This window comes from Podarcis liolepis, assembly GCF_965112155.1.
Source record: "Podarcis liolepis genome assembly, chromosome: 16".
NCBI lineage: Eukaryota > Metazoa > Chordata > Lepidosauria > Squamata > Lacertidae > Podarcis > Podarcis liolepis.
Window position 1 is genome coordinate 1,127,250 of NC_139567.1, and position 27,947 is coordinate 1,155,196.

The window sequence follows — 27,947 nt, forward strand, 5'->3', positions numbered from 1 at the left end:
AGCAAGATCGTGAACAAAGCATTCGCGAGAAGGCTGAGCAGTTCTTAGATGAAGGCTGCCAGGGCATGCATGTGCCATCAAATAACTTTTCTTCATTTTTCTTTAGATTACCCCCCACCTTTTCTCACGAGTAAGTGCCTTAATCAACTAAAGCGCATCAGCTGATGTCTTTAATCGGGTGGCAAATGGTGGTGGTTGATGCACAAGTTGCAATCCATGCTATTTTTAGCATTGCTTGCCACCTTGAAGGCTACTTTTGGGGGAAAGCCAGCATAGAAATTGTTTGCATGGGTGGAAGATGGTTGCAACCCAACCTGCACAATCTCCCCCACCTGCAGCCTCAAGCGGAATAGTCTAGCAACAAGGGTGTTACATGAAGGCGTCAATGGGGAGTGTTTTGCCTCGAAAGGCACAGAATCCTAAAAGTGGCTTCTATGCTGGCAGTACTTCAGATGGAGCCAAATTCTGGATCCCAATTGGGCCAATTTGTGGCAGTCCAGGATTTGGATGGGTCATGTTGAGGCAGCCCCGGGCTGTTCAAAGGGAAGAAGCCACCTGGTGGCTAGGAGAGGGGAGAGATGCTCAGTTGGCCTGCAGACATCTCCTTCTTCCCCTCCGGATCATATGTTTCATTAGGGTTTAATCGCCTGATCAAACATGCAGTTGGGAGGGAGAGGAGAGCCATGCAGGCTGCCAGAGCATCTTATTCTCCCTTCTTCTTGCCACCAGACAGCTCTGCAACACTCTGTGCAAGGCGTAGGAATCAGTTCAGGTCCTGGATCCAGTTCAGGTTTGTGCTGCTCCAAAGCACTGGATTGGGATCCGAATTGGGTGGAGGGGGGCATGTGCAGCCTTCGTTTCCAGGACCTTTTACACTTTGCATAGCCCCTTCCGTGAGATTCCACGTATCCCTTTTTTGAAAGAATTCTCCTTGTCCCATAAGTCCCATAGGGACAGAGTTTGTAGAAGTGTGTCACTTCAGCTGTAGACTTCTGGCTTAGACTTCTCTTTAACCGCAGTGTGAAAGACAATTCAAAAGTGTTTGCGTGTGCTTTATAAGCATTCCTGAAGACTGGCGTGTCTTGATTTTAGTGTACTATCAAAGGAAGTGTCTTTCTAAGATGGTGAACTTTTGGCCCGTTCAGGAGTGGTATCTGTGGCTGGTAGGATTGGGCGTCTGTTGAGGGTGCACACCCAACAGGGGGCCCTTGGCAAAGTCCTCCTGCATCTTCTTGTCACCCTTGCCATCTGCTTATTTGTCTGCCTCTTGCTCCTGGGCAGTCGTGGTGGTGAAAGGAAGAGCAGAGATTTCACTCCTTGGTTTTCTGCCTCGCAGGCAAGCAAGCAGGCAGGTGGTAGCAATAAGGGGGAGGAAAAGAAGCAGGTGCTGCCAATGCTGACAAAGAGCTAGACCTTAGTTGGCATGGGAGGTGTCCCAGGTTCAATCCCTGAGCATGTCCCCTTCCTGAAACCCTGGAGAGCTGCTGCCACGGGGCAGGCAGTACTCAGAGCAGGGGTCAGCAACCTTTTTCAGCCGTGGGCCGGTCCACCGTCCCTCAGACCATGTGGGGGGCTGGACTATATTTTGAAAAATAATAATGAATGAATTCCTATGCCCCACAAACAACCCAGAGATGCGTTTTAAATAAAAGTACACATGCTACTCATGTAAAAACACGCTTATTCCCGGACTGTCCGCGGGCCGGATGGAGAAGGCGATGGGGCCATTTCCAGCCCTTGGGCCTTGGCTTAGATGGACAAGAGGTGGGTCTTCGTGTGAGGAGGCTTCCTACCTTTCCCTCTCTAGGGGAGGAGGGTCCATGGAGGCATCTTGCCCAAGGAGGCACCACAACCTGGAGCCAGCTCTGGTCTAGCTGTACCACTTAAGACGGCAGAGGGAATCATATTCCACGCAAATTTAGAGAAGGCAATTCTAGGGAAGCTTTCGCCCTGGAATGCTACTTTAATACATGCAGGGAATTCTGGGAGAGTGGGGGATTCTTTTGTCAAGTGATTCACCACCTGCGGTCACTTCAGCTGAGATTCCTGCATTGTGGGGTGTTGGACTAGATGACCCTGGGAGTCCCTTCTAACTCTACAATTCTATGGTTCTACAGCCTGGACTCAGCTTTGCTACTTCATCAAGAATGCGGCCAATATCCTCCACTCCACTTAACACTTTGTTCTCCACATGATAGATCTCCTAAATATTTTAATAGGCTGAAATCCTATGCCTGCTTCACCTGGGACCAGTTCCCATTGAACTCTAGTGAGGCTTACTTCTGAGTAGACACACACAAGATGTAAATTCCCCAGGTTTCTATGACGCCTCTTTTCCTTTGCCTGCCCTCCTTTTAGCTGTTGCACAAAGTTCACAAAGCTGGTTTCCGTGGTGCTTTGGGCAAAGGCAGTTGTCATGAATATCTCCCCAGGAGGACCTGCTCCTTTTCCTCCTTCTTTGCTGTTCCCGGGGAGGAGGCCACTGGGCTTTGATGTCCTTTCTTCATGCCCCCTGCTCCCACACCCCTTCCAATTTGGCTGAGAAGTGCATGTTTTCCTGCTGACGCCACTTCAGTGTCTCCAGGGCCTCTTTTCTGTGCAGCCTGAAGGACGGCCACATCACGGCTTGTGACTTGTCCTTGGGATTCATGCTGGAAGTATGAACCTGGCACTCGGGGAAGCCAGGACAGGTTTCCCGGTGACTCTTCCCTGAACCATCCGTGAGCTGTTTCAGGGGACAAAAATTCAGGGTTTGGAGCCTGCTCTGCCCCTGCGCTTCCCCTTCTCCTTCTGTCCAGCAGGTTTCTCTTAGAAAAGAGCCTGGTTGCAAGGGAAATTCTCTGCTGGGTTGTGTCTCAGGTAGCGAGGAGGGTTGATAAACAGAACCTTTAAGAGAGAGGGCAGTTGTTTCCTGAAAATACCAGAGACCCTTCAGCCAAGTATTTCGCTTGTTAGCAAAACGATTTAACATTTTAAGCCAGCTATTTTAAAAATGTACGATCTGGGTCTGGCGGCCGCTCTTTTGCTCAGAGGTCTGGTGCCAGCGTTTGTTTAACTGCCGGGATCAGTACACATGTCCCAGGCGCCATGGCTTGGGAGGGCAAGATAACCAAGCAGACTTTGGCCTGGCATCCAGCTTCTACCCAGGCGGTTCCCCACTGTCCCTGTGCAAAGATGGCTTGGCACCCACCCAGGGACCTAGGCCTTGCAGCAGCCTGCCCATGCCCAGAGGCCTCTGGGAACAGTCTGCTCCTCCAAGTGCCTCCGCTGGAGTTGAGGCAGGGGAGGCCTGGGGAGAGAGGAGGAGGCTGGCAAAGGCAGTTTGAAAGAGAGTCTTTGGTATGGGCTAACCGCTGAATGTTTTTATTAAGTTTAAATAGTAATTATTTGTCCTTTGGCATTGTACTGGTTTTTAATTTTAATTTTTGTGAGCTGCCTTGAGGGCCGGCTTGGCTGTAGAATGAGTCATAAAACAACAACAACAACAACAACAACACATTTAAAAGTTGGTAGAATAGACCAAGGCATCTCTAGTAGAAATGATCCTATGCTGTTTTCTTTAGCCAGTAACGAATAAGGTAGCAACTTACAAACTTTGTATCTTTAAGAATAAGAAATTATTATTTTTTTGAAAGAACAAAAATTTAGTGTCATCTTCCCCAACTTCCAGATTTTGTGGATGTTGTGCTAGCTGGGTGCTGGTGGGAGCTGTAGACCAAGACATCTGGAGGGCGCACTAGACTTGGTGCTCCAGTATGTCTAAGCTGGTTATTCTGCTGTGCTGTGTGTGAATTTATTGTTCACTTATACCTTGGCTTGAGGACATGGTGGACAGTACAAGGTGTAGCGCATGGGTCTGGTCAGCGTCTGAAGGGGAACCTGCGAACCTCAGCTGTATCACCTGGAGTTCTTTGATGTGAGACTATCAATGTACAACATAAATAAAAGTACTGCCAGATGTGATCTACACAGTTTCACAACTTCCAGATGCTAGAACTTCCATCATTACAGCTGGGAGAAGAAAGTGACAACCAACAAAATTGTAATGAACCACATAATCAGGCTTATTTACAGTACAAAAAGAAGACAGTGTGTTCTGATTCTGTTTTGTTAGAATAGTGGAGCCATCTCAATGGGTCTCAGGCTAGTGGTTGTATTGTGATCTTGTGAGTTTTGTTGCTGCAAACACCCACTTCATAGGAGTTTTGGGCTTGTTTATGTATGCATGTTTATTATTTGACTCTCAACACTGGGTGATACCATGTATAAATAGGCCATCACAAAGAAATTACTGTGGATTGAACTATAAAAGCTACAACCAGCAGTGCTGATCCATTGAGAAAAAATTCCAAAAGCAGCAATAGCAGAATATTTATTTTATTTTGCAACAAAATAATGTTTTTTATACACAGTCTTAGCATTTACTTTAATTTGGGCCTAATAACAATTGATTGCTGCTCTTACTTGCTGATAGAATTCATGTCAGTGTACATGACCAACTCCCTGCCACCATTTTAACAGGCATGGCTTCTCCCAAAGGTGCCTGGGAATTTTAGTTGAGTGAGGAACTGAGATTTTTGCCTCGGGAATTTGCAGTAGGGATGGGGAAAGTGTGGCCCTCCAGATGTTGTTGGACTCCAACTCCCATCAGCCCCAACTAGCATGGCCAGTGGTTAGGAATGATGGGAGTTGAAGTCTAGCCACATCTGGAGGGCCAGAGGTTCCCCAGTCCCAATTCATAGCTTCAGTCGCCTTCCTTTCCACTATTTTGAATCTGCAGTGTGATTGCATCCTTAAATTTGCTCAGACACAAAAGCGCACAAACACTGCACAAAAAGTCCTGATTTTAGACTGTTGGAGAAAATAATTGAGATATTGAGGACAGTAGTATAATTATTTTCCTGTACATTAATTGTTGTTTTTGAATTTACAGTGTTTGAAAGTGTGCACCTTGGAGAACAAGTGAGACCCCCACCACCTTCTCTCGTTTTGCAAACAGGCACCAAAGCTGCACACCCTCATGGCGTCTGAGAGCTCAGTGGTCATCCAGTAGCAGGAGAACTGGGATGTTGACCTGGAAGTGCCTCATTCTTTGGGCTGTGCTGGTCACAGCCACACTGTCCACGGCAAGACCAGCACAAACTCTGCCTGAGCAAGGTAGGCTGAGTTAGTACCTCTTGTGCCATTGCCAGCTGTAGATGTGCTTCAGTTTTCAGTGGTATTTTTGTTCTCTTGGTGAATCAAAAGGAACGTGGTAGAGCGTTCACAAGAACAAAGCTGAATTGCCTTTAGCATCGCTCCAGAAATGTTCAGGAATAAATACATATTTTGTCCTATCTGCATGTACAAGAACATTAAGAGTAAATGCACTCTTCAGAAATTTTACATTTGAGTAACAGGCATAATTCAAGTAGATACAGTGGTGCCCTGCAAGACGAATGCCTCGCAAAACGAAAAACTCGCTAGACGAAAGGGTTTTGCAGTTTTTGAGCTGCTTCGCAAGACGAATTTCCCTATGGGCTTGCTTCGCAAGACGAAAACGTCTTGCGCTTTTTGCAAGTTTGTTTCCTTTTTCTTAACACTGTTAATACAGTTGTGACTTGACTTCGAGGAGCAACTCATAGAACGCGGTGTGGTAGCCTTTTTTGAGGTTTTTGGTGATTTTTGAAGCTTTTCCAAAACTTTTCCGACACCGTGCTTCGCAAGACGAAAAATTCGCTAGACGAAAAAACTTGCGGAACGAATTAATTTCGTCTTGCGAGGCACCACTGCACTTAACTTAGTTTATAAGCTCTGCAATAAATGATGGGGCTGGGAGAATACCCCCTATGTCTTTGTTTAATTGTTTGTTTTAAATTTAATTCTTATTTTCTGAAATAGAATTTTAGACATGCAGTTTCAAACAGCATACAAACCACTTAACAAATTTTGGACACTTTGAAAGGAATTTCATTTAAAAATGAAAGAAAACAAAAGCTATTTGTTTTGCAATCTGTTATCTGATGCATATATTTATTGCGAATTGAACTTAGGCTTGTGAATGTCTTGGGTGTCTTCTATACGTCTGTCTTGGAGTCGGTAGACTGTGGGTTGGTAGCTGGGATTTGCTGATCCTCTTGACTATGCACGTTCTTCAAATGGTACCTTGGAAGAAGTTCTTCTGTTTTAAGAGAAAGTCGGATCCTGTTCACGGCTGGCAGTAGATGAAATGGCACAGCAGAGGTTTGCACCTGGATGGCTTTGGTCCATTTCCCCAGCTGGGGCTGTAGACAACTGTACCTCAAGCTGTTCTCTGGCCTGAGGTCAGTGGTTGGATCAGGAGCTTGAAAACGCTGCAGCAGAAGAGGGTTCATAAGGCAGAGACATAGCATGTTCATTGGATTGAAGGGCCACTTTATAATGTCACTGCAAATTTGAACCTTACACTGTAACTGTCTCTGTTTCTGGGTCACCAATCCTTTTGGTCTCAGTTGAGCAGTTAAGTGTCTGGATCTTTGAGTTCCTAATCTGGTATCTTTAGAGAAGAACCTCATAAGTCCTGATAAGGCAATTGTGTAAAAATAAAGTTAATCTTGTCTGTGCATTGTAGGAGCAAGTAGGACCAACAGTTTATTTTTCTCATGCCTGACTTATCTAGATTCTAATCTAAATGTATCTGAACCTTCAAATTAGAACATCAGGAATTCAGATAAACTGTAGAAATCAGTACTTAAAATCTTCATGTGACTACTATGCCTATAAGATATTTAAATGAGAAAAAATGATGATGGAAGGCAAGTGATCAAAAAGGTCATACTTGTGCAAAAAGGTCACGCTTGGCAAATCCACACCATGATCAGCTCCCACCCGGAAACCTATGTCCCCACTGTGGAAGGATGTGTGGATCCAGAATTGGCTTCCACAGTCACTTATGGACTCATTGTTAAAACTGTGTTTATGGAAGACAATCTTACTTAGCTACGAGTGATCGCCAAAGAATAAGACTTGTGCAAAAGACAAGAATTAGATCTGCTTGAAAGTGTATATATTATATAGTCAGGGCAGCAATTTTAAGTATTTGTTTTGGGGTGAAATCCGAAGGAAGCTTGGGAAGGGTGTAATAGTTCATGAGAAATGTGCCCTAATGATTCTGTGGTCTTTTTGCTCTTGGTTGCTTGTCCGATAGGTAATAATAATAATAATAATAATAATAATAATAATAATAATAATAATAATAAATTTTATTTATATCCCGCCCTCCCCAGCCGAAGCCGGGCTCAGGGCGGCTAACAACACTAAAATAGTGCAACATTATAAAAACATCATAAGATAGGGTTACGAGTCCTTTAACACCAGCAGGTAAAGCTTTTTGTAGCATAAAGATCAATCCAGTTCAGCCAATTCAGTTGCACACAAACACGGCCAGCCACCAAAAATGTTGGGACTTGATGCATCACATTGAACTGGTGGCCACTTCTCACTGTTCAAGACCAGAGACAAGGCACTGTGCTCCTCTGCAGCTCCTGCTTCATGCCAAGGGGCTTGTATGGGAGAACATCCGCGTGGGTTGTGCCCCAGGTGTCTCTCTCCCCTTGGGGGATCTCTGCCCCTTGCAGAAGGCCCAGAGCTCCAGGGTAGAGCTTTGGCTGTGCATGCAGAAGGCCCCGGGTTCAATCCCAACCACATCCAGATAGGGCTAATAATGTCCACTGCCTGGAATCCTGGAGAGCCACTGCCAGTCAGTGCAGGCAGAACTGAGCTACATGGACCCAGTGGTCTCACTCTGCATGAAACAGCTTCTCATCTCCTATGTTTGCTCCTGCATTTCCCTTTGCAACCCCCCAAATCAACTACCTGAAACACAGCAGGTTGAGACCTGTCTCACTTTACCTTGTAGCAGAATAGCAGAGTCTTTTCACCAAAGTCTCCCTGACTGAGGCCCCTGCTATCTGCATGTCGCCTCTTCCACTTTCTGTAGACTTCCGCTCCAGCAACCGTGCAATCAGTATAAGGCTGCCAGATCCCCTCCTATTTCTTCCTCATTGCTCCATCACCACCAGTGGCTGGTGTCACAAGGTGTGCATGGAGGTTCCAGATCAGCTGCTTCTGGGCCCTGCTCACGTTTGCTGAATCTCAAAACATTTCTGGAGGCTGTTTTTGCTTTCCTGGCTTTCCCTTTCCCATACCATAAGTATGCATGCCATCCAAATCTGTTATCATGACCTTCCAGATCTAGTGCTTCTTCGTTTTCCAGTTTTCTCCAGTCCCTAATCGATACTAAACATGCAGCCTCGTAGTACAATTTGAGGTCTGGGAGGGCAAACCCGCCTCTTTCTTTTATATCTGTAAGTATCTTGTGTTTAATCCTTGGCATTTGCTCCCCCAGACAAGCTTTGAAATATTCTTCTGCCATTTTTTGAGGCAATCATCTTTCACCATTACTGGGCCTGTCTGGAACAGAAAGAGCATTTTTGGCAATACATTCATTTTTATCGCTGCTATTTTTCCTAGTAGGGAAAGGTTCGTTCTGCTCCATATTTCTAAATTGCTTTTTATCTCAGACCACACTTTTTCAAAATTGTCTTTGTAGACATTTATGTTTTTTGCTGTTAGCCATATCCCTAAGTACCGTATTTTTTGCTCTATAAGACTCACTTTTTCCCTCCTAAAATGTAAGGGGAAATATGTGTGCGTCTTATGGAGCGAATGCAGGCTGCGCAGCTATCCCAGAAGCCAGAACAGCAAGAGGGATTGCTGCTTTCACTGCGCAGCGATCCCTCTTGCTGTTCTGGCTTCTGAGATTCAGAATATTTTTTTTTTGTTTTCCTCCTCCAAAAACTAGGTGCGTCTTGTGGTCTGGTGCGTCTTATAGAGAGAAAAATACGGTATTTCGCTTTTTTATGAACTTCTATCTCAATAGGTAAAGGAACCCCCGAAGTCTTTGTAACCCGAGGTACCACTGTAAACACACAAATGGGGTTGTGGCCAACTAACCTCTGCTCAGAATAAACCCATTGAAATCAGTGAACCAAATCCGTTAGATTCATTAACTCCAATTGTTCTCCTCTGAGCAGCACTGTAGGCAACCCACATAGACATTCACAAACTAAAACATTTTCAATTAATATTAAAAGTATTCACACTAAAAAGAAGTATTCTCAACTAAAAAAAAAAAGTAATATTATTTTGCTTTTCATTTTAAATATAGTGTTGGTTTTGCCCTAGCTGTGTATCCGTACCCTTTATTTTCCCATCCTGCAGCAGCGGCAGGAACAGCAGCTGCTTCTCCTTGCCCCATTCCCATTCTGACAGCTCTTCTCATGCACCCGTCTTCACCAGCCCAGCGTCCTCCTGCTGCCTTGGACTACAACTCCCATGAGCTCCAGCCAGGACAGCTTAGCAGCAGGGGCTGCTGGGAGCTGTGGTTCAAAACGTAAGAAGGACTTCAGCTGGAGGAAGGCTGCCACATAAAATGCTAATGATTCACGGAAACAAGACCATAGCAAAGCTGCCTTATCCTGAGTCATACGGCTGGTCAGTCTAGCTCAGTATCCCCAGCGCCTGCCCTGAGTGGTAGTGACTCTCCAGAACGGGGATATTCTCAGCCCTACATTGAGTTGCCAGGAAGCGACCCTGGGACCTTCTGAGATGGCTGTACCATAAGCGACATCTCATCCCCAACTGATATAGAACAGCTGAATAGAAGGAATAAAGGATCACATTCAAGTGTTCTATTGGTTATTAATTCTTTTCTAGCTCTTATTCTGTTGCAAATTTGTTTGGGAATTTAATATTTGTTAATAAAAATGATGAATCACCTTTTTGTCCACATGGCCCCCAAGGTGAAATATAATATTTTTAAAAACAAACAACTCAGAAGTACTTTTTTCATTCCTCTGGACATTTATAGCTTTTAACATTTCTCATTCTTCCTGTTTTTCTGCTTTCTGTGAGCCACCCCACACTTTATGTAAATCTTGTGCTTGCAATAGTGTGTGGACCAAGGGCTAGAGAACATCAGTTACTGATTTGTGTTTGACTAAGTTAGTTCTTGGTATGAGCTTTCGTGTGCATGCACACTTCTTCAGATACATGCACACGAAAGCTCATACCAAGAACTAACTTAGTTGGTCTTTAAGGTGCTACTGGAAGGAATGTTTTTATTTTGACTATGGCAGACCAACACGGCTACCTATCTGTAACTGATTTGTGTTTGATGTTGTGATTAAAGGTGAGGTTGTGTTCAGGGGAGACTGCAAGTGTGGGGAGAGAAAGCAGTTTCTGAGTAGCCCAAAGGTCAGAGATTGTGCTTATTTATTTATTTTTAATAAATTTTATTGGAATTTTATTTACAACGTAGCATAAATCCCCCATCCCCCAATACACAATCCACCCTCATTAAACGGGAACATAACATACAGTAAGCATAACATACAACAATACAAACAATGAAATATCCTGTATCTTCTTATAAACTATTTCCATTATTATTATTATTATTATTATTATTATTATTATTATTATTAAATAATTATTAAGATTTTTCTAATTATAACTTAAATATCTACAAAGTCTCCTGCAGACTTTAATCAAAACCAGTCCAGGTATGTATTTCAGGGCACTGTTTTGTGAAGTATTCTCTGCATTTCCCCCATGCTTTTTGAAACTCTAGTCTAGTGTGATCTCTCATTGCCTCTGTTAATCTAGCCAGTTCAATATACTCTAACAGTTTGTCTTGCCATTCCTTTTTCGTTGGCACAGTTTCTTTTTTACAGTTTTTAACAATTAGGATCCTTGCCGCTTCTGTAGCATAGAGGAATATTTTCTGATCTTCTCTTGCTATACCTGTGTCCATTATCCCTAGTAGAAAAGCTTCTGTATTTTTCATAAAGTTATACTTAAACATTTTTTTAAGCTCGTCATATACTGTGTTCCAGAAGCTTTTGATTTTTCACAGGTCCACCAAACATGTATAAGTGTCCCCTCTGTTTTACCACACCTCCAGCACAGATTTGTTTTTGTCTTATACATTTTAGCTATTTTGGTAGGTGTTAAGTACCATCTATAAAACATCTTGATTAGCTTTTCCCTCAATACTTCATGGACTGTAAATTTCCAGTTCTTTCACCATAGTTCTTCCCATGCTGTTAAGTTAATAGTTTTCCCAATATCTAAAGCCCACTTGATCATTACCTCCTTGACCTTTTCGTCTTTGACCTCCCACTCCAATAATGTATCATTCATTTTTGATATTACCTTGGTTTGGTTTTGTAATAACACTTTTTCTAATAATGAAGGTTCATTTGAGAAACCTTTTTTCTTATCTGTCCTGAACACTTCATGCAATTAATGGTATTGGATCCAACCCGTAAGGTGTTGTTTAATTTCCTCATAATCTTTAATTACCAATTTATTGTCTTTTTCCTTAATCAGATCTTTATATGTGGCCCATTCTAACTCCATAATTTTCATTTTTATTGTAATTGCTTCTAGAGGTGATGCCCACCATGATGTTTTCGGTTCTAGGAGATCCTTATATTTTGTCCATGTTTTATATAATGATTTCTTTATGACATGGTTCATGAATCCCCTGTGTACTTTCCCTTTTTCATAAGCTAAATACGCATGCCAACCATAACAATTGTTAAATCCTTCTAGATCTCACAAATTACCATCTTTTAATACAATCCACTCTTTTAGCCAATTTAAACAAACAGCGTCGTAATATAAATTTAGGTCAGGTAGTGCTAGTCCACCTCTATTTTTTTTATCTATTAGAAGTTTGTGTTTAATTCTTGGTTTTTTATACTGCCATATGAATTTGGATAGCTCTTTTTGCCATAGTCTAAGATTTCCCATTCCTCCAATTATCGGTATCATTTGGAATAGATACATCATTATTATTGGTCAGCCAAATTCCTAAATAATTGGTCTTATTTACTGTTATTAATCCTGATATCTCCTGTAGTTCTTCCTTTTCTTGCTTAGTCATATTTTTGACTATAATGTTGGTTTTATTCTTGTTTAACTTGAAGCCGGCTACTTTCCCAAATTCTAATATTCTTTCAATTATCTGTAGTATGCTTTTGGGGGGATTGTGCTTAGCAGCTGGGGCAATGTTTTGACAACTCTCCTCTTCTTGTGGGCCTTGGAGAGTAGTCTGCTGGTCTATAGCTTACCTGGAGATGAGTGATGTCAGTGGCAGTACCTGTCATTAGCCCTATCCTGGATATATTTGAGGCCTCTTTCCTCTGGTTCACAGCTTTCTGGAATCCTTTCTTGGACCATGGATATGTGCCTTTAAAGCCAGCAGCCTGACGGTTTGTGGATTCTGGAAAACATCATACTAGCCGACCTATGGTGTGTGTTTTTCCATGTCAGTTAGCATTATTGCAGCTTACTATATGTGGGAATATCTATTCTATAAATCTCATTATATAAATGTGAGTGGTTTGTAATATTGGTGTGTACCTTGTGTTGTGATACCCCTACTTTTTAAAGGGTACCCTTTATTTCTTTCTCCTCCCCCTCCAACTCCTTTTTGTTGGCATGGTTTCAGCAGGCTGTTTGGACTTGTGCCAGCTGGTTTCTGTGGCACAGGCAGATGCCCAGTGGGCAGCTGGGACAGGGGGTGTTATGTATACAGTCCTTGCAGAGTAAATATTTCTTCTGGACTGGAAATTTGAGATGATGTGGAGTATTCGGCATGCCTTCCCCTGTCAATAAGCTCATTCTCAGTTGGATCTTGCCCCTAGATAACCCTGCTCCAAAACCCTCTCTAACCCTTTCTACAAAGTATATTTAACTATTTCCAAATCTTAGGAGATGTCCATATATGGCAGTTTCCTGCTGCCACACTAAACAAGAAATGCGGAAAGTGCACGTGAAAAGACTGCTTATCAAAGAAACCGCATTTCCTTCCTTTGATACTGAGATGTGGGTTGTCCAACCTATGTCAGGCATGGGGAGCTCACCAAAGGTCGTTCAGCAGCAACTCCCATAATAAGCCCAGCAGGGATGGCCAGTGGCCAGGGATAATGGGCGTTGTAGTCCAACAACATGTTGACTGCCCCTGTGCTAAGCTTAGGAATGCAGCCTTGTTCCATGTTCCCACGGGAAGCAAGTCTCCCAATTCAAGAAGGACTTAATGATCCTACAGGGGCTCCCTCTTAAGATGGTAATATATTGATCGCTGCATTTGAAGTAAGTGAGACAAGCCAGCTCTGCTGCACTTGGGGGGCTGCTGCTGATTCTGCTGAGTGGAGACATGGGCGTCTGTCCCAAAGTCCTGCCACTGAGCTCAAGCCATGGAGTCCATGATAGGAGGGACCCCTGCAGGGGCCCAGCATAGACCCTCACTGCTATTAATGTAGAAAAATGGAAAGCATCTTGCTACCATGAGCGATGATATGCCATAAAACATGAGAAAGGTACTGGAAGTCATGCCTTTTACAGAGAAGTCTATAAAAAGTAATGTCCATGAACGTGCTAGGCCAGTCTCTTCTCAACCACTCTTCCTTCAAATTCATCCTATTATTTATTCATATATTGATTTGCTGCTCCTTCTGCTGTTTTTGTATACTACATTTCAGCCATAAAGACTCCCAAAGCAGGGACCTGCATAGTGAAATACAAAAAATAAAAGTGGAACAGATCAATCAGATTTTTTTACTATTGTCCCTCACCCAATTTCCTCAACCTCTCACAGGGAATGTTGCCCATGAGAAGACCAGTGTCTGTCTGTATTTTCCTTTCTATCTCTTTCTTAACACACACATGATCTTGTGGAGTCGTTCACAGTGTTGTCTTTGGAAACATGGAGTTGTGTTCCACATCATTACATCTATGATTCTATGTGACGGTAGAGCATGCATAAGCCCACAATGCTCCCATTATGCTCCATTCCTCCATTTCCGCCCCTTTTCCTTTTTTTAAAAAAAAGATATTTATTAAAATTTCAGCATATTACAAAAATAAAAGAAAAAAGTAAAACAAAAAAATAAAAAATACAAAGTAACAACAGTTAAAAACAAATCAGTCTTTCCCTATCTTATCTTTCATTTGCTTGTTTCCCTGACCTCCTCACACCTCCCTTTTTTGTATTCCAGTTCAATTAGTTAATTCAGCAAATCCTTTTCCTCTTTGATTTTATCTTAATCTTTTATCTTAATATATTATAACTTTAGGTTATCACCTGTTAACAATCCATTTTTACATATTTCTTTACAGTATTGCTGCTAAAAACCACTTAACTTCAATCCAACATCATTCTAACATTCATTAATTTTGCAGTATTTCTGTAAATAATCTTTAAATTTCTTCCAATCTTCTTCCATCGACTCTTCTCCCTGGTCTCGGATTCTGCCAGTCATTTCCGCCAGTTCCATGTAGTCCATCACCTTCATCTGCCATTCTTCCAGAGTGGGTAAATCTTGTGTCTTCCAATACTTCCAATACTGTTGTGGCGTACATAAAAAAAGTTCTGTCCTTCTTTGGCACCAATTGGCCGACTATGCCCAGGAGAAAGGCCTCTGGTTTCTTCAGAAAGGTATATTTAAATATCTTTTTCATTTCGTTATAAATCATCTCCCAGAAAGCCTTAATCCTTGCATTTCTGCCCCTTTTCCTGTCCTTTTCTGGGTTGTTGCAATGCACGCATGTACGGTTGTGCATCAGTTCGACGCGTGTAAATCAGTGGTAGCCTGTAATGCTAAGCAACCGTCCTGTCAGTGCAAGGATTTTCACTTGTGCAATGGGAGGGCATGGGGCATGTGCAGGAGGAGACAAGGGTGGGAAAGTCCCATTCTGCAAATGGAAACACTTGCGCAACATTAGACACAAGCCCAGCCACTATGTCCAATGGATGACCAGTTGAGCCAAACTTTGTCCTTGCAGTTCCTTTGTAGAGGACTAGGGCATGTCTGCTGCACTCTCCATTTGTAAAGTAGGAATAATAGTGGCTTGGTTCAAAGGCTTGTCCTGTGGATGAACACAAAAAGCAGAAGTACGTTTGCAAAATGAGAAAGAAGTACCGTATTCTAAGTGACTAAGGTCAGAAAACTGGAATTCACTCTCCCCTATAGGATCTAAAAGGAGCTTTCAGTGCTTTTAGATCTGTCTTGCAGCAGGTTTTGTGTGTAGAGTGGACTACTGCGTTAAGAGTATTGTGGTTAAGTATTTAGATCTCATCACTATTGCTGTCTCTCTCTCGCTTGCATGCATGCACATGTACAGCAAAGGGGTCCAGGCTGTGCCTGTTTCATGCACACCTAAGTACCATATCTTCCCATATGAAGCAGCCCAAAACTGGGACTCTTCCAGTGCTACACTCATGCGTCTGGAAAAGTGCAGCCCCAAATCCCAGCAGCCATTTGGGCTGCTGTCCTCTTGCAAGAAAAAATGGGATATGAAGTACATGAGCCCATATAATTATTTACAGCAGTGGTTTTTTATGCTTGTTACTTCCGGGTTGCCGCGGAGCGCAACTCGAACACACTCAACCCGAAGCGCATTCAACCCGAGGTATGACTGTATTAAAGGAAGGCTGCATACAAAAATGTATTAAGAGCAATGTGCATTAAAATGCCTGTAAACCTGGAGGGGTGCACATCACCATTTAGATTTCTCCTCTTCCCTGAATCTGTCTAATCCAGGCATAGGCAAAGTCTGCCCTACAGAGGTTTTGGGACTATAAATCCCATCATCCCTGACCACTGGCCCTGTTAGCTAGGGGTGATGTGAATTGTAGTCCCAAAACATCTGGAGGGCCGAGTTCGCCTATGCCTGGTCTAATCCCTTTTTAAAGCCACCTGAGCTAATACTCGGCACTACATGCCATCAAGTAAGCGCTGCGCCTGTTGCCAAAGGACACCCTTGGTTCACGCAAGGAACAGTTGTGGCCTCCCTGCTGCGTGAAACATGTGCCTCGAGCATCTTCCCCAGCACTTCCCCACACGGCAGGCAAGCTGCTTTCAGGAAGGTTGCTCCCCATTGCCAAACTTCTCATGGAGTAATGGCTAATAAGCTTCCAGGGAAGACCCCAAACCCACTGTGTGTCCCCAGAACACAGTTTGAAACTTGTTTATGAAACAAGAAGTTGGCTAACATAGGAAGGGACCACCCTGAAAGGTTCTTGAACCCCCACCCTGGCAATAAGGGATCCATTCCCACATAATTTGGACTGTCACTCCTGCTCCAACTCTTGTGAACTTTTGTTTGCCCTTGAGCTCCTGCTCTTGTGCACTCTCATGTGTCCAACAACTTCCCTTCATTAATATCTGGCAGAGGCTGGAGTTTATAAACCAGACCGTGTCCATGTTCTAATGTGGAGAGGCGGTGTTGTGAGGGAGAGCAGAGTGAAGGATGCCCTCCTCCAGCAGGATGACCTCAAGCACTGAAAACTGCTTGCCGTTACCAGAGACAGAGGTTGTGTGCATGAGTCTCTGTGTAAAAGGAGCGGGGGGGGGGGGCTTGGATAAGGCAATCTGCAGCCGCTTCCCAGCAAACAGATCATAGTTAGCCTTGAGGAAAGGCCAATTTGGAGGGGACCCCCCCCCCCATAGAAAGAGGCCAGTCCCCAGAGGCCCAGTAAGCGCTTCCTGTTGGGATTAGCAGAGCTGTTGGGCATGTGTGCGCTTTTTCTTCAGGAAATACCTTTAGTAAGCCCTGGTGGGGTTCCCATGGCAACCGGCAAGGGGACCTGCTGATCTCAGCCATTCAGTTCTTTATTGTTGGCTGCATCTCTTTGTTGGCTGCATTATTGCAATCCGTCCTGGCAAATAACAGCAGTTTGCACTGTTTTGTGAGGGCCCTGAATGCAGAAGGGTGGTTTTTTGTTTTGTTTTTTAACATTCAGATGGCCTAGTCTGGCACAGGGCCATTTGCATGCAAAAAAAGTAAAAATCTGTTCCTGAAAAATGCCTGTATTGAGGCCCTGGATAAATACTGAAAGACTAAAGGTTAATCTTAGTGCTTCTCCTCTCCCCACCCCCAAACACCCCCCCCCTTCTCTTTTGCCAATGAGTTCTCTGCTCTCAGGCTTTTTCCCACCTGGAGTTGGGCTTGGGCCTGGGCTGGGGGGGGTCTTATTTCCCTCCCCTCTTCTGAAATTTCTCCCCCCCCCTCCTCCTGCCGAAATCCCTGGAAAGCTAATGACAGCTCTAAGAACCTGTTGAGTTTTGCCATCTGGTCAGGCCTTAACCAGACTAAACTCGGATTTAATTCCGTTTCAAAGCTGCAGTAAAATTCAGCAGAAGTGCAGCACGGAGCTTTTGGACGTTACATCATGCTTGCAATTTTTAGGCTTGTTTCAAAACCATTATGTAACCATTCCTGGAAGAATCTGCCCCTTTCATCCAGCCCTGTGGTGGCTGTGTGTGCCCCAGCGCACTCCAAGCAGGCAGAGGCTCTTGTATTTCAGCCTCAGGCACTGGGTATTAACAGACACCCTCTGCCAAATCCCCTGGGGGATGCAGTGTAGATGGGGTTTTTGTGGTTTCCATCAATCATCTCTGTTTCAATTTCTCTGTCATTGAAGTATGTGTAAATGGCCGCAAAGAGCATGCGGCAGCCTGTTTGTTTGCCCCGGGGTGAGTTTACGTAAGCTTTGTTTAAATGGATAAACCGGGCCTCTCCTGCTCCATTGGGTTCGGTGAGAACAATGGTTTTGTGCTTTCACTGGCCCATAACGTCCTAATATGAAGCAAAGGGCAGGGGTGGACCTAAGAAGAGTCCTGGTTGGGTCGAACTAAAGGTCCCTCTAACTGAGCATCCTGTTTCCCAGTGGCCCCACCAGATGCTGCAAAGAGGTTTGAGTGTCTCTGTATTGCAAAGCATTAAGGCTGTGGCAAGAGGGAAAGGCCATCACATGTGTTACAGGCAAGGACAGCATCTCCAGGTAGGACAGAGAAATACTTTTGCCTGACTGCCTGGGAGAGCGCACTTGCTTTCCTTGTGTGCATCCTGTAGCATCCTGCCATGAGAACAGAACACTAGACAGGAGGACTGTGCAACCAGTTTGGCTGAATTCCAAACTGAATTGAGTTTCCAGACTGAATCTGAATCAGGCCTGGATTGATACAGACCAGTCTGCATCTCAGAACACTCTGTAAGAAAGCCAGACAGCCTTTCTCCAAAATGTTGCAAAAGTGTAAAACAATCCCATAGAAGGAGCACATAGAAGGGTGGTGAAATGGGGAGCTGCAGTTATGACTCTTTTGGTTTCCAGTGCATATGAATGGAACTAACAATGATTCATATTTTCAGTTTTCATTTTGGATTCATAGTCTGAGTTGAATTGGGTCTGAATTGATCTGGACTAAATCAGGGACTGAATCAAAGGGGGGGGGCACTTGTTCATCTCTGCTAGCTAGGACTTTGATTTGATACAGCAGGGACCTTCTTCTACCCTTATGTTAGCTGTTGCCAGTCACTGTACTGAGCTAGATGCACAAATCTAGGTAGGTTTTATGTTCCCCATTCTGCTTTCAGAGAGCAAAACTGAAATCTGAGTTGTAGAATTGGATCTATTTTGCGCATTTCAAGTATTCACAGTGTTCGCCTACATTAACTCAGTAATGGTTACAACAATGCCATAAGGTTGGAAACCATTATGATGATCACAGAAAAAAAGTTTGTTACTGGTGCTAGCAATTGTAGCTCCGTGAGGGGCAAATGACTTTCCAGGATTCTTTTGGGGGTGGGTGTCATTTAAATGAATGGTGTGTGCCTAGCGCCAGTATATCTCGAACTTGGGTCTCCAGCTGTTTTGGGACTACAACTCCCTTCCTCCCCAGCTAGCAGGACCAGTGGTCAGGGATGGTGAGGATTGTAGTTCAAAAGCATCTGGATACCCAAGTTTGAGAAACTCTGGCCTGTTTTGTTGACCTGAAGGATTTATCTAAATTATTTCAGCTCCTGTCCACATTTCTATTAGATTGTTCATTACATATCTTATACTCTGTGTATGTCTTGTAGTTGATTTAACATTGGAATTCTGGGTTTCATGAAATAACACCATAGAAATTATGATTATCAACTGGATTTTCTTAATCAGATAGGGTCTGCATCTTACGGATTTGCAGCCATTCCTTTTTCGGGTGCGGCACGATATTAACATTCACAAATATGCTTAGCAGTGGGATGCCCTCTAGGAGTTCTTGGACTACAACTCCCATCGTCCCTGACCATAGACCATGATGGCTGAAGCTGATTGGAGCTGAAAGCCAGCAACATCTCCAGCACACAACGTTGGCTACCAGCTGCAAGTGTAGATGTCTGAGATGCTGGCTGTGGCTTTCCACATTGACAGAGTAAGTTTGTGGCATAGGTGAGATTTGAACTGTAGACCTCACAATGTTTCCTACTCTACTTCCCAACTCTTATAGCTGTCCATGGGATGAGAGTCGGGAGGGCTTTCTTATGCCCTTGCAGGAGCCCAGCTGCCAACTCCTGGCTCTGCTGCGTGTTGCTGCTTATTCCCCTCCCCGGGACCGACTTGGCATTATTTTGGGCACCTGCTGAGGCCCTGGACCTCCTGGCCTTGCTGCTGCTCCTACCCACCTGTCCTCCAGCAAGCAAGCAGTGAGAGGAGCAGAAATCACAACAATCCTTGTACACCTTGCCCCTTTTCTCCAAGACCCTGGGGTGCCTTGAATGATGGCCAGGGGTGCAGCCGCGGGCAACACTGGCCTCTGTCCCTCTTTCCCTCCCTCCCTCCCTTCCTCTGATGCCCTCTCAAGTCTCTGCCTCCCAAAGGCTTGCACAGCTGTTTGCTGCAGCTGCCAAGCTCCCCGGGCAAATGGTGCCTGTGGGACTGGCCAGGGGGCGTTTCCAGGGTGGATAAAAATCAATGATTTAAAAATAAAAAAACAGGTTTTTTTTATTTAAATCAATTTTTAAAATAAATTGCTTTTGGAGGAAAAGTCTTTCTAAAGATAGTTTTCAATTTAAGTTACATTATAGTCCAAAGCCTATTCATCAGGAAATAAGGATTTGTTTTAAGTTTTTCATGTGTGCTAAAATTCAGTCTAAGGTTGTTGTTTTTTTTAAAAATTGTTTAACCACATCAGTTAACAAACATAGATACATATTCTATGTTATTGTTTTAGTTAAATAAACTGTTTAAATTGTTATTAAGGAAATGATTTTTTTTCTCCTTCCAATAAAGTACAGCAGAAAAGTTGCCCAAATATCAACATTTAACTTTTTAAACCTCACAATAATTTAATAATTATGTGTCAATGTATTTCTAATAGTATAACCAAATCAGTAATTTTTGATATAACTGTAAAAACTACTCTGAAAATTTATTGTTCTAAAAATGAAACCTTCATCTGGTTGTAAATATTAAGATTATACCAGCAAGAATGAGTCTTTCTGTAAAAAACAAGTATTTAAATCAAGTCTTACTGACTAGTGATTGAAATCAAATCCACCCTGGGTGCTTCCCAGGCCCCTGTGGGGCGGTGGGGGGTGCAGCTGCAGTTGCCCAGAGTAGTCCCAAGGAGAGGGGGCTGAGGGACCCCTCTGCAAGGGAGGGGTGAGGGGCTGCCGGCTCTGCAGGCAAGGGGGACATAACTGAGCCCCTAAGCCCCACAGGGAAGCTGCAGAAAGAATGCAGTTGGTCAGGGGAACCGTGGACCCAAAAAGCTTGGAAACCTGCTCTAGGAGGTGGTGTGGATTCTGCCCAGAGGCAAACAAATTAGGCAATGGCAATGTAACAAGGATGGAGTACATGGGGAAAGGGTCCCACCCAGAGCATCCGGCAGCAGGGCACCCCTGAATAGTGGAAACAGCTCCTCACTGGAAAAGCGACAGGGAGCAGGAGCCTCTTCCTTCCTTCTCCGCCTCCCCCTCTAGGCAGTCATGTGGATGGGGCTCAGATGAAGAGGACAAGCCATAGTGCCAGAACCTGCTCAAGGCACATGTGGCATTTTCTCCTCTCCCTCCTCCCCCAGCCCACAGCTGACATTGTTGTTGTTTAGTCGTTTAGTCGTGTCCAACTCTTCGTGACCCTATGGACCAGAGCATGCCAGGCACTCCTGTCTTACCCTGCCTCCCGCAGTTTGATCAAACTCATGCTGGTAGCTTCAAGAACACCATCCAACCATCTCATCCTCTGTCGTCCCCTTCTCCTTGTGCCCTCCATCTTTCCCAACATCAGGGTCTTTTCCAGGGAGTCTGACATTATTCTTGCACAAATTCCAGCAGTGGGACATGCTGGGTCATTAGCGATGTTGGAGAATTCCAAGGAAAACTGGAGTGGAGATTGCTGAATTTCTCTTACTCGTTCCATGTCCAGAATGGAAATCAGTCTAGCACTGTGGCTGAACAGGGTGGGATAATGTAATGACATTGTAGTTTACATAATTGATTGCGTAAATTACATAATTTCAGTGCTGTGGATAGTGAGAGGAACAATGTCATTTTTGGTGGAAAACTAAGTGCAGTAGTATAGAAACTGATGCATGTATCAAATACAGAACAGAGAGGAAAATGATGCCTTCTTAAATTCCTGTTGGTCATATATGTATACTCTTGATAGCATTTAATAGGAAAGCGGGCACGGTTTATTTAAAAAGTACAAATACTACTAGTCTACTCTTCCTATCTCCTACCAGTTCACCCCTTTCTGCCAACCCCCAAAAATCTGTGGGAATGAGAGTCCTGCTTTCTGCCCAGTGTTATGGTAATTTCCTAGATGCGAATTGTCTGGTGATTACCAGAGGCTCTGTTAAGGACGAAAGCTTTTCTCAGAGGCCTGGATCTGCCTGAGGCGTCTCTTGAGTCTTTCTGCACAATAGGGGCGGACACAAAAGCCCAGAGAGATCATCTGGCTTATTAAACAATTGCTGGAAATGGGGAGGGGGGCAAGGGGGGGCAGGCTTGTTCAAGAGCCGCCAGAGGAGGATCTGTGAGGAGGGGGCTGGCATCTCTGGCCACCAGTGGACTGTGCGCTGCTCCGATCAGAGCTGCACCTGGCTGCTGCGCTAAGTTGCAAAGAGCCCTTGGAGCCTGATGGAGCCCAGCGATCAAAGGGGATTCCCCTAAATTAGCGTGCCCAAGTGAAAAAGCCACAGCACTGCTCCTGGAACAGAGGGGTTTGGGGAAGGGAAGGGGCCTGTTGGTGTGCTTGCAGTCGGTCCAGTCTGCCCCAGAGAGCTTTGAAATACAGCGGTGCCTCGGGTTACAGACGCTTCAGATTACAGACTCCACTAACCCAGAAATAGTACCTCGGGTTAAGAACTTTGCTTCAGGATGAGAACAGAAATGGCGCAGCGGCAGCGGGAGGCCCCATTAGCTAAAATGGTACCTCAGGTTAAGAACAGATTCAGGTTAAGAACCATCCTCCAGAACGAATTAAGTTCTTAACCCGAGGTACCACTGTTGTTGGCTTAGTTCCAGTGTAGGATTGGTACCTTGCAAAGAGGAAGTAAGCCCGTCACCTAGGCAACCTGAAGAGCAGACTGAGGCTCCACTGCCAGCCCAGGGACTCTGATGACCCTTTTTTTGAGGATGTCAGCACCCAAAGAAAGAGGGGAAGGCCTCATTTGTGGAGCTGCAGAGATAAGATGCTGAGTAGCTGCTGGCTTCTGAGGACAATGTGGCAGTGGTGGCTGTGACTTTTAATTTATTGACAATTTTATTTCTACACTGTTTGTGGTGTAGTGGTTAAGAGTGGTAGACTTGTAATCTGGTGAACCGGGTTCGCATCTCCGCTCCTCCACATGCAGCTGCTGGGTGACCTTGGGCCAGTCACACTTCTCTGAAGTCTCTCAGCCCCACTCACCTCACAGAGTGTTTGTTGTGGGGGAGGAAGGGAAAGGAGATTGTTAGCCGCTTTGAGACTCCTGAAGGGGAGTGATAAAGCGGGATATCAAATCCAAACTCTTCTCTTCCAACCATATCTCAGTGGTCTTAAAGCAACACTATGAAGTAGTCCCTTGAGCAGAGATGGTGAGCAGAGATGTTTTGGAACCACTAATCCATTTAAGGCACCTTGAGGCTGCACCTTCTGGCTTATGGAGCTGGATATGGTCATTAGCCTGTGCCGACATTCTCTCTGCATTCCCACTGTGCCTCTTGACCAGCCTGCACTCTGCCTGCCTTTGCCCTCTGACTTCCTTGTCTCATCAGCTGGTGCTGGGAGAGAACAGCTGTCTATCACAGGGAGAAAAGGCATTAATCATGGCAGTTTCATACAGAACAGTGCTGGGAAGGGAAGCTTCATTGACTTTTGAGACATGGTGACCCCACCTGTGCTCCTTGAAGCTGATGTCTGCAAATCAAAAAAGCATCCAGGCATTGCTAAATGCTCAGATGGTGTCAAATGTTTGTGTTTGCAATAGGAGGCCCTCAAATCTTTGGAACACGGGGTACACAATTCATGTCCTTCTGGGAGGGCTGCTCTTCCCCAGACATTGTCTGCAGGGGCGGAGGGGTACATCAGGAATCGGATGCCCTTGACAGCTCTGTTTGAGGACAGCAGGTCTCTCTGGGAACTGAAAAGGCTAAAACTGCTTAATATACCAGTATTACACGGAGAGAGAGGCAGACACAGACACAGAGAGATTAAGAGGCATTTAACTAGCAGCATCCTTGTTAGTCCCTGTGGGTGTGAAGGGATTGACCCTAAGAAGAACCACAGAGAAGCTAGAAGACTCAACGGAAAAAGATACAGTCACAGACAAGGTTTTGTAAAGAAATTTGAGTGGTGAAGCCTTGCAGTTTGGTGTAAACCAGGGAGCAGGAGATGCTTTGTAATGTATACCAAGAATATTGGGCTCCAGTATGTTCCTTTTCATCTTGAAATGCGAAGGGGCACATGTGAGTCCAGGGCTCAGTGTCATCTGGTTCACATGTAACACTAAGCCAAACCATGGCTTAGCATGAACACGCAGGTACTCAGAGAAGAAAACCCTACTGCTTTACTCCTCCTCCAGCCGTGCTGCTGTGCTCCAGTGAGCGAATCCATGGTTTGGCTTAGCATGTTGTCTGTTCTCACGGTTTGGGGCCACTCCAGGCAAAACACAAACTGTCACCAAGGTTTGTTTTTGGTTTACGGCTAATGGCTTGCCTAGAAGAGGAAAACCACAAGCCTGGGTTTTGGTGACATGCAAATCCAAACCATTGCTTAACTTGCAGCAGCAGCAACAGAACTGCAGAAGAGCCAAAAGAATCACCATCTCCTCTTTGTGAGCCTGTACACTTGTGTGTTCTCAATAAACCATGATTTGGCTTAGTGTTGCATGCCAAGTGAGGCTGTGGCTTGTTCCCAGTATCGCGATAAGCCATCATTTACCTTGATTCTGAATGCAGCCTTTGTGTGTTCACTACTTTAAACTCTGTTGTGCATCTCTCATTGCTTATTCATCCAAACCAGCCTCATGATCCGAGGTCACTGTTTGTTTCAACTTCTATAGATAAGCAGCTAAGGGCTGTGTGGCCGTGCCTGCATCCTGATCTTAAAATTACAGCTGTAAGCCAGGCATTAATCCATTTCATTGGCGGTTTAATGAATTAAAGTTTGATTAACAAATTTGAATTGACGGGGTTCCATGTAAAGGAGCACATTGTTGCTTTTCAAGCCTGTTTTGTTCTGGGATGTTCCTGTAATGGTGGCTGGAAAAGGAAGTATTAAGCATCGCCTTTAAGTGTTATTTTGGGGTAAACTACTCATATAAATATTATTGCTGTACAGTGGTACCTACGGTTATGAACTTAATTCGTTCCGGAGGTCCGTTCTTAACCCGAAATCATTCTTAACATGAGGCGCACTTTTGCTAATGGGGCCTCCCGTTGCTGCTAGCGCGCGACTTCCGCTCGCATGCCGGAGCAAAGTTCGCAACAAGGAGCATCTACTTCCGGGTTAGGGGAGCTCGTTACCTGAAACCTTCATAAGGAGGACGGTACGTAACCTGAGGTTCCACTGTACATTCATCTCAATTTTTGCACACCACCCTGCATCTCAGGTGGTTTTAGCCACGTGGAAGATCCTTCTGGCTTGCAGTCTCTGACTTTTGTGGGCCCTGGCTTCATATTAATATACTTTTCTATAGCCCCACAAGGGACAGAAACGATTTTTTAAAAAGGAAAGCAATGGAATCCGGGGATTCTGAGGGAAGTGAAAATTCATTCCGTGGAGCAATGGCAAGATCAGCTGGAACAGATTCATACACCATCTCAGCATTCCTCTCTTCCACTTTCTTCTTCCCTTTCTGTTTTTTCCTCCGTTCTGGGTTTAGAGAGGAACAAGGCAGACTGAGGGCAAGCAGAGCCCAGCTGCAGAGCTGTGGAAGGAAAAGGAAAAAGATATCTTTGTGCTCTCCTAACAAATGTTGGGTTTTGTGGCAGCTGCTTCTCATCTGTTCTCAAGCTTGGGATTCTCCGAACGGCAAACTAATAACAGCAGACTTCCCTGAAGCCAACCTTTCCCGGCAATGAGGCCATTTTGTATAACTTTTTAACAGCAGCATGCCAGAACGTGAAAGGGTTGTATTGTCCCAAGCTCTGTTCTCTTGTGATAACAGGCTCAAAAGGGTAGATGGGGGAGCTCAACTTCTAAGGTTCTGGACAGAACCCTGCGTAGAGGAGGAATAACAGCGGAGCTGAGAGGGGGCCTGTATGGGTGATACTTTGCTCCTGGGGCACAGTTTGGGAGTGATGGGGGAGAAGCTCTCTGTTCTGCACACCGCTCCCTCGTGCCTCTCACCAGAACAAGTGAACTGGCAAGTGCAGCATTGTGTCCCTTGCCCCAGTTCATGTTGTTCAGTTTCCCATGGCAGGGAGGGAGCGTGCAGGTCAAAAGGCCCACACTCGCTCCCCTCCCGTTGATGTTCCCAAGGACAAAGTGCCACGCAAGCAGCCCCAAGGTGAGCCAAGGCAGGCCTCGTGCCAACATGCAGTATCCCTGGCCCCAGAGCCCTGGTAGGGTCAATTGCTCACACCTCCTCACCAGCCCCAGTCATCATGGCCAATGGTCAAGGACAGTGGAAGCTATAGTCCAGCAACATCTGCAGATCATCATGGGTTCCTCACCCTGATCTAGACCTCTTTCCTCCAGCCCTGGACTTATCAGCCCTGTTACCTGAGATAGTTCCAGCTGAAGATACCAAGAATTAAGCACTTATTCTACCACTGAGAAGGCTGGCTCTGATCTGGCAGGCTCTGCTCTGTAAAAGGTTTGAGATTGCAGTCAAGAGCCCAAGCCTAATGGCAATCCTTCTCCTTCCTTTCTCAAAGTGCTCTCTTGGGTCAAATAATTTTGGCATCAGATTCCAGCCTAGGATGCTGCCTCCCTCTTATTTTCAGCAGGAGTTAATTTAGAGTTGTGTGTGTTGTAGGGAGGCAAATAATTCAGCAAATGGCTCAGAAATCAGTATCCCAAGCACCAAAGTCAAGTTTCTGTCAATTAATGGCTAAAATGATGGATTCCACCAGAAAAAGAGGAAGAAGCTTTGTTGTATTTGCTGTTTCTTCCTTGAGTGTTGCATTGTGCTGAACATGGGGAATAAAATTCATCTTTAGGCAGCCTAAAGACCCAGAAAATCAGTGTTGTGTTACACCACAAATAGCTAACATTGGTAAGCAGTTAGTAACTTTTATGAGCTTACAGGATTTTTCTACCTTCATATTTGGTGTGCAAGGTAGGCATGGGGGGCAGAGTTCAGCTAACTAGATAGGTTTTAAGATACTAAAGGGGAAAAGGTGGGAGCCTTGTTTCAGAAACTGTAGAATCAAAAAACCTCCCCATTTTGGAATATGAATTCCAAACGCTTCAGACGCTTCAGGTTGCAGACTCCGCTAACCCAGAAATAGTACTTCGGGTTAAGAACTTTGCTTCAGGATGAGAACAGAAATCGTGCTCCAGTGGTGCGGTAGCAGCGGAAAGCCCCATTAGCTAAAGTGGTACCTCAGGTTAAGAACAGTTTCAGGTTAAGAACGGACCTCCAGGACGAATTAAGTTCTTAATCCAAGGTGCCACTGTACTGAATATTGTTCCACAAGATTGATTTGTTACATGCTGCTCTGGACTCCAGAAGAGGGTGGGATATAAATGTAAAGAATCATAGATTCTGCAATGCAGAAGTCTCAGCTAAAGCATCCAGGACAGACGGCCACCCAACCTCTGCTTTAAAACCTCCAAGGAAGGAGAGTCCACCTCTCCGCCTCTCGTGGGAGTCTATTCCACCGTTGAACAGCTCTTACTGTCAGAAAGTTTTTCTGTATGTTTAGTCAGAATTTCCCTTCTTGTAACTTGAAGCCATGGGTTCGAGTCCTACTCTCCAGAGCAGGAGAAAACAAGCTTGTCCCCTCTTCCATGTGACAGCCTTTGACATATTTGAAGATGGCTCTCATATCTCCTCTCCGTCTCCTCTTTTCCAGGCTAAACATACCCAGCTCCATGGAGAGACCTGGTCTGAACAAAGACATTGGATTCTTATCTCATTATACATGACTAAGCCATTTTTCACCTTCTCACCCCTTGCCTTTTCCTGTAAGACCTCCTTCTCACCCCTTGCCTTTTCCTGTAAGACCTATTGCAGTCGTTAAGAGTCGTCAACAGGCTCATCTCAGCTATCTGCCAATCACCCATTCCCACCACCCTTCTGAGTAATACCCCTCCCCACCTTCTCACTATATAGAAGGATCTGGCAACTTCTGTTTCAGTGTATCTGAAGAAGTGTGCATGCACACGAAAGCTCATACCAAGAACTAACTTAGTTGGTCTTTAAGGTGCTACTGGAAGGATTTTTTTTATTTTGACTATGGCAGACCAACACGGCTACCTATCTGTAACTGATACCCAGCTCCTTCAACCATTCCTCATAAGGCTTGGTTTCCAGACCCTTGATCATCTCGTTCGCTCTCCTCTGCACATCTTCCAGCTTATCCACATCCTTCTTAATTTGTGGTGCCTAGTATTACAGATGTGGTCTGACCAAGGCAGAATAGAGTGCTACTCTTAC

General features: G+C 44.7%; 1 protein-coding gene across 14 annotated transcripts in view; it reads left to right on the top strand.

The window, feature by feature from the left end:
• Nucleotides 1-27,947, top strand: part of FGFR1 (fibroblast growth factor receptor 1) — a 117,752-nt gene that overhangs the window by 29,559 nt on the left and 60,246 nt on the right. For all 14 annotated transcript variants that reach the window (XM_083480437.1, XM_083480441.1, XM_083480444.1 and 11 more), the window contains exon 2: nucleotides 4,934-5,157. In XM_083480437.1, the coding sequence (XP_083336563.1) occupies nucleotides 5,067-5,157 (91 nt within the window). In that variant the 5' untranslated portion in view covers nucleotides 4,934-5,066. The remainder of the gene's footprint in view (nucleotides 1-4,933; nucleotides 5,158-27,947) is intronic.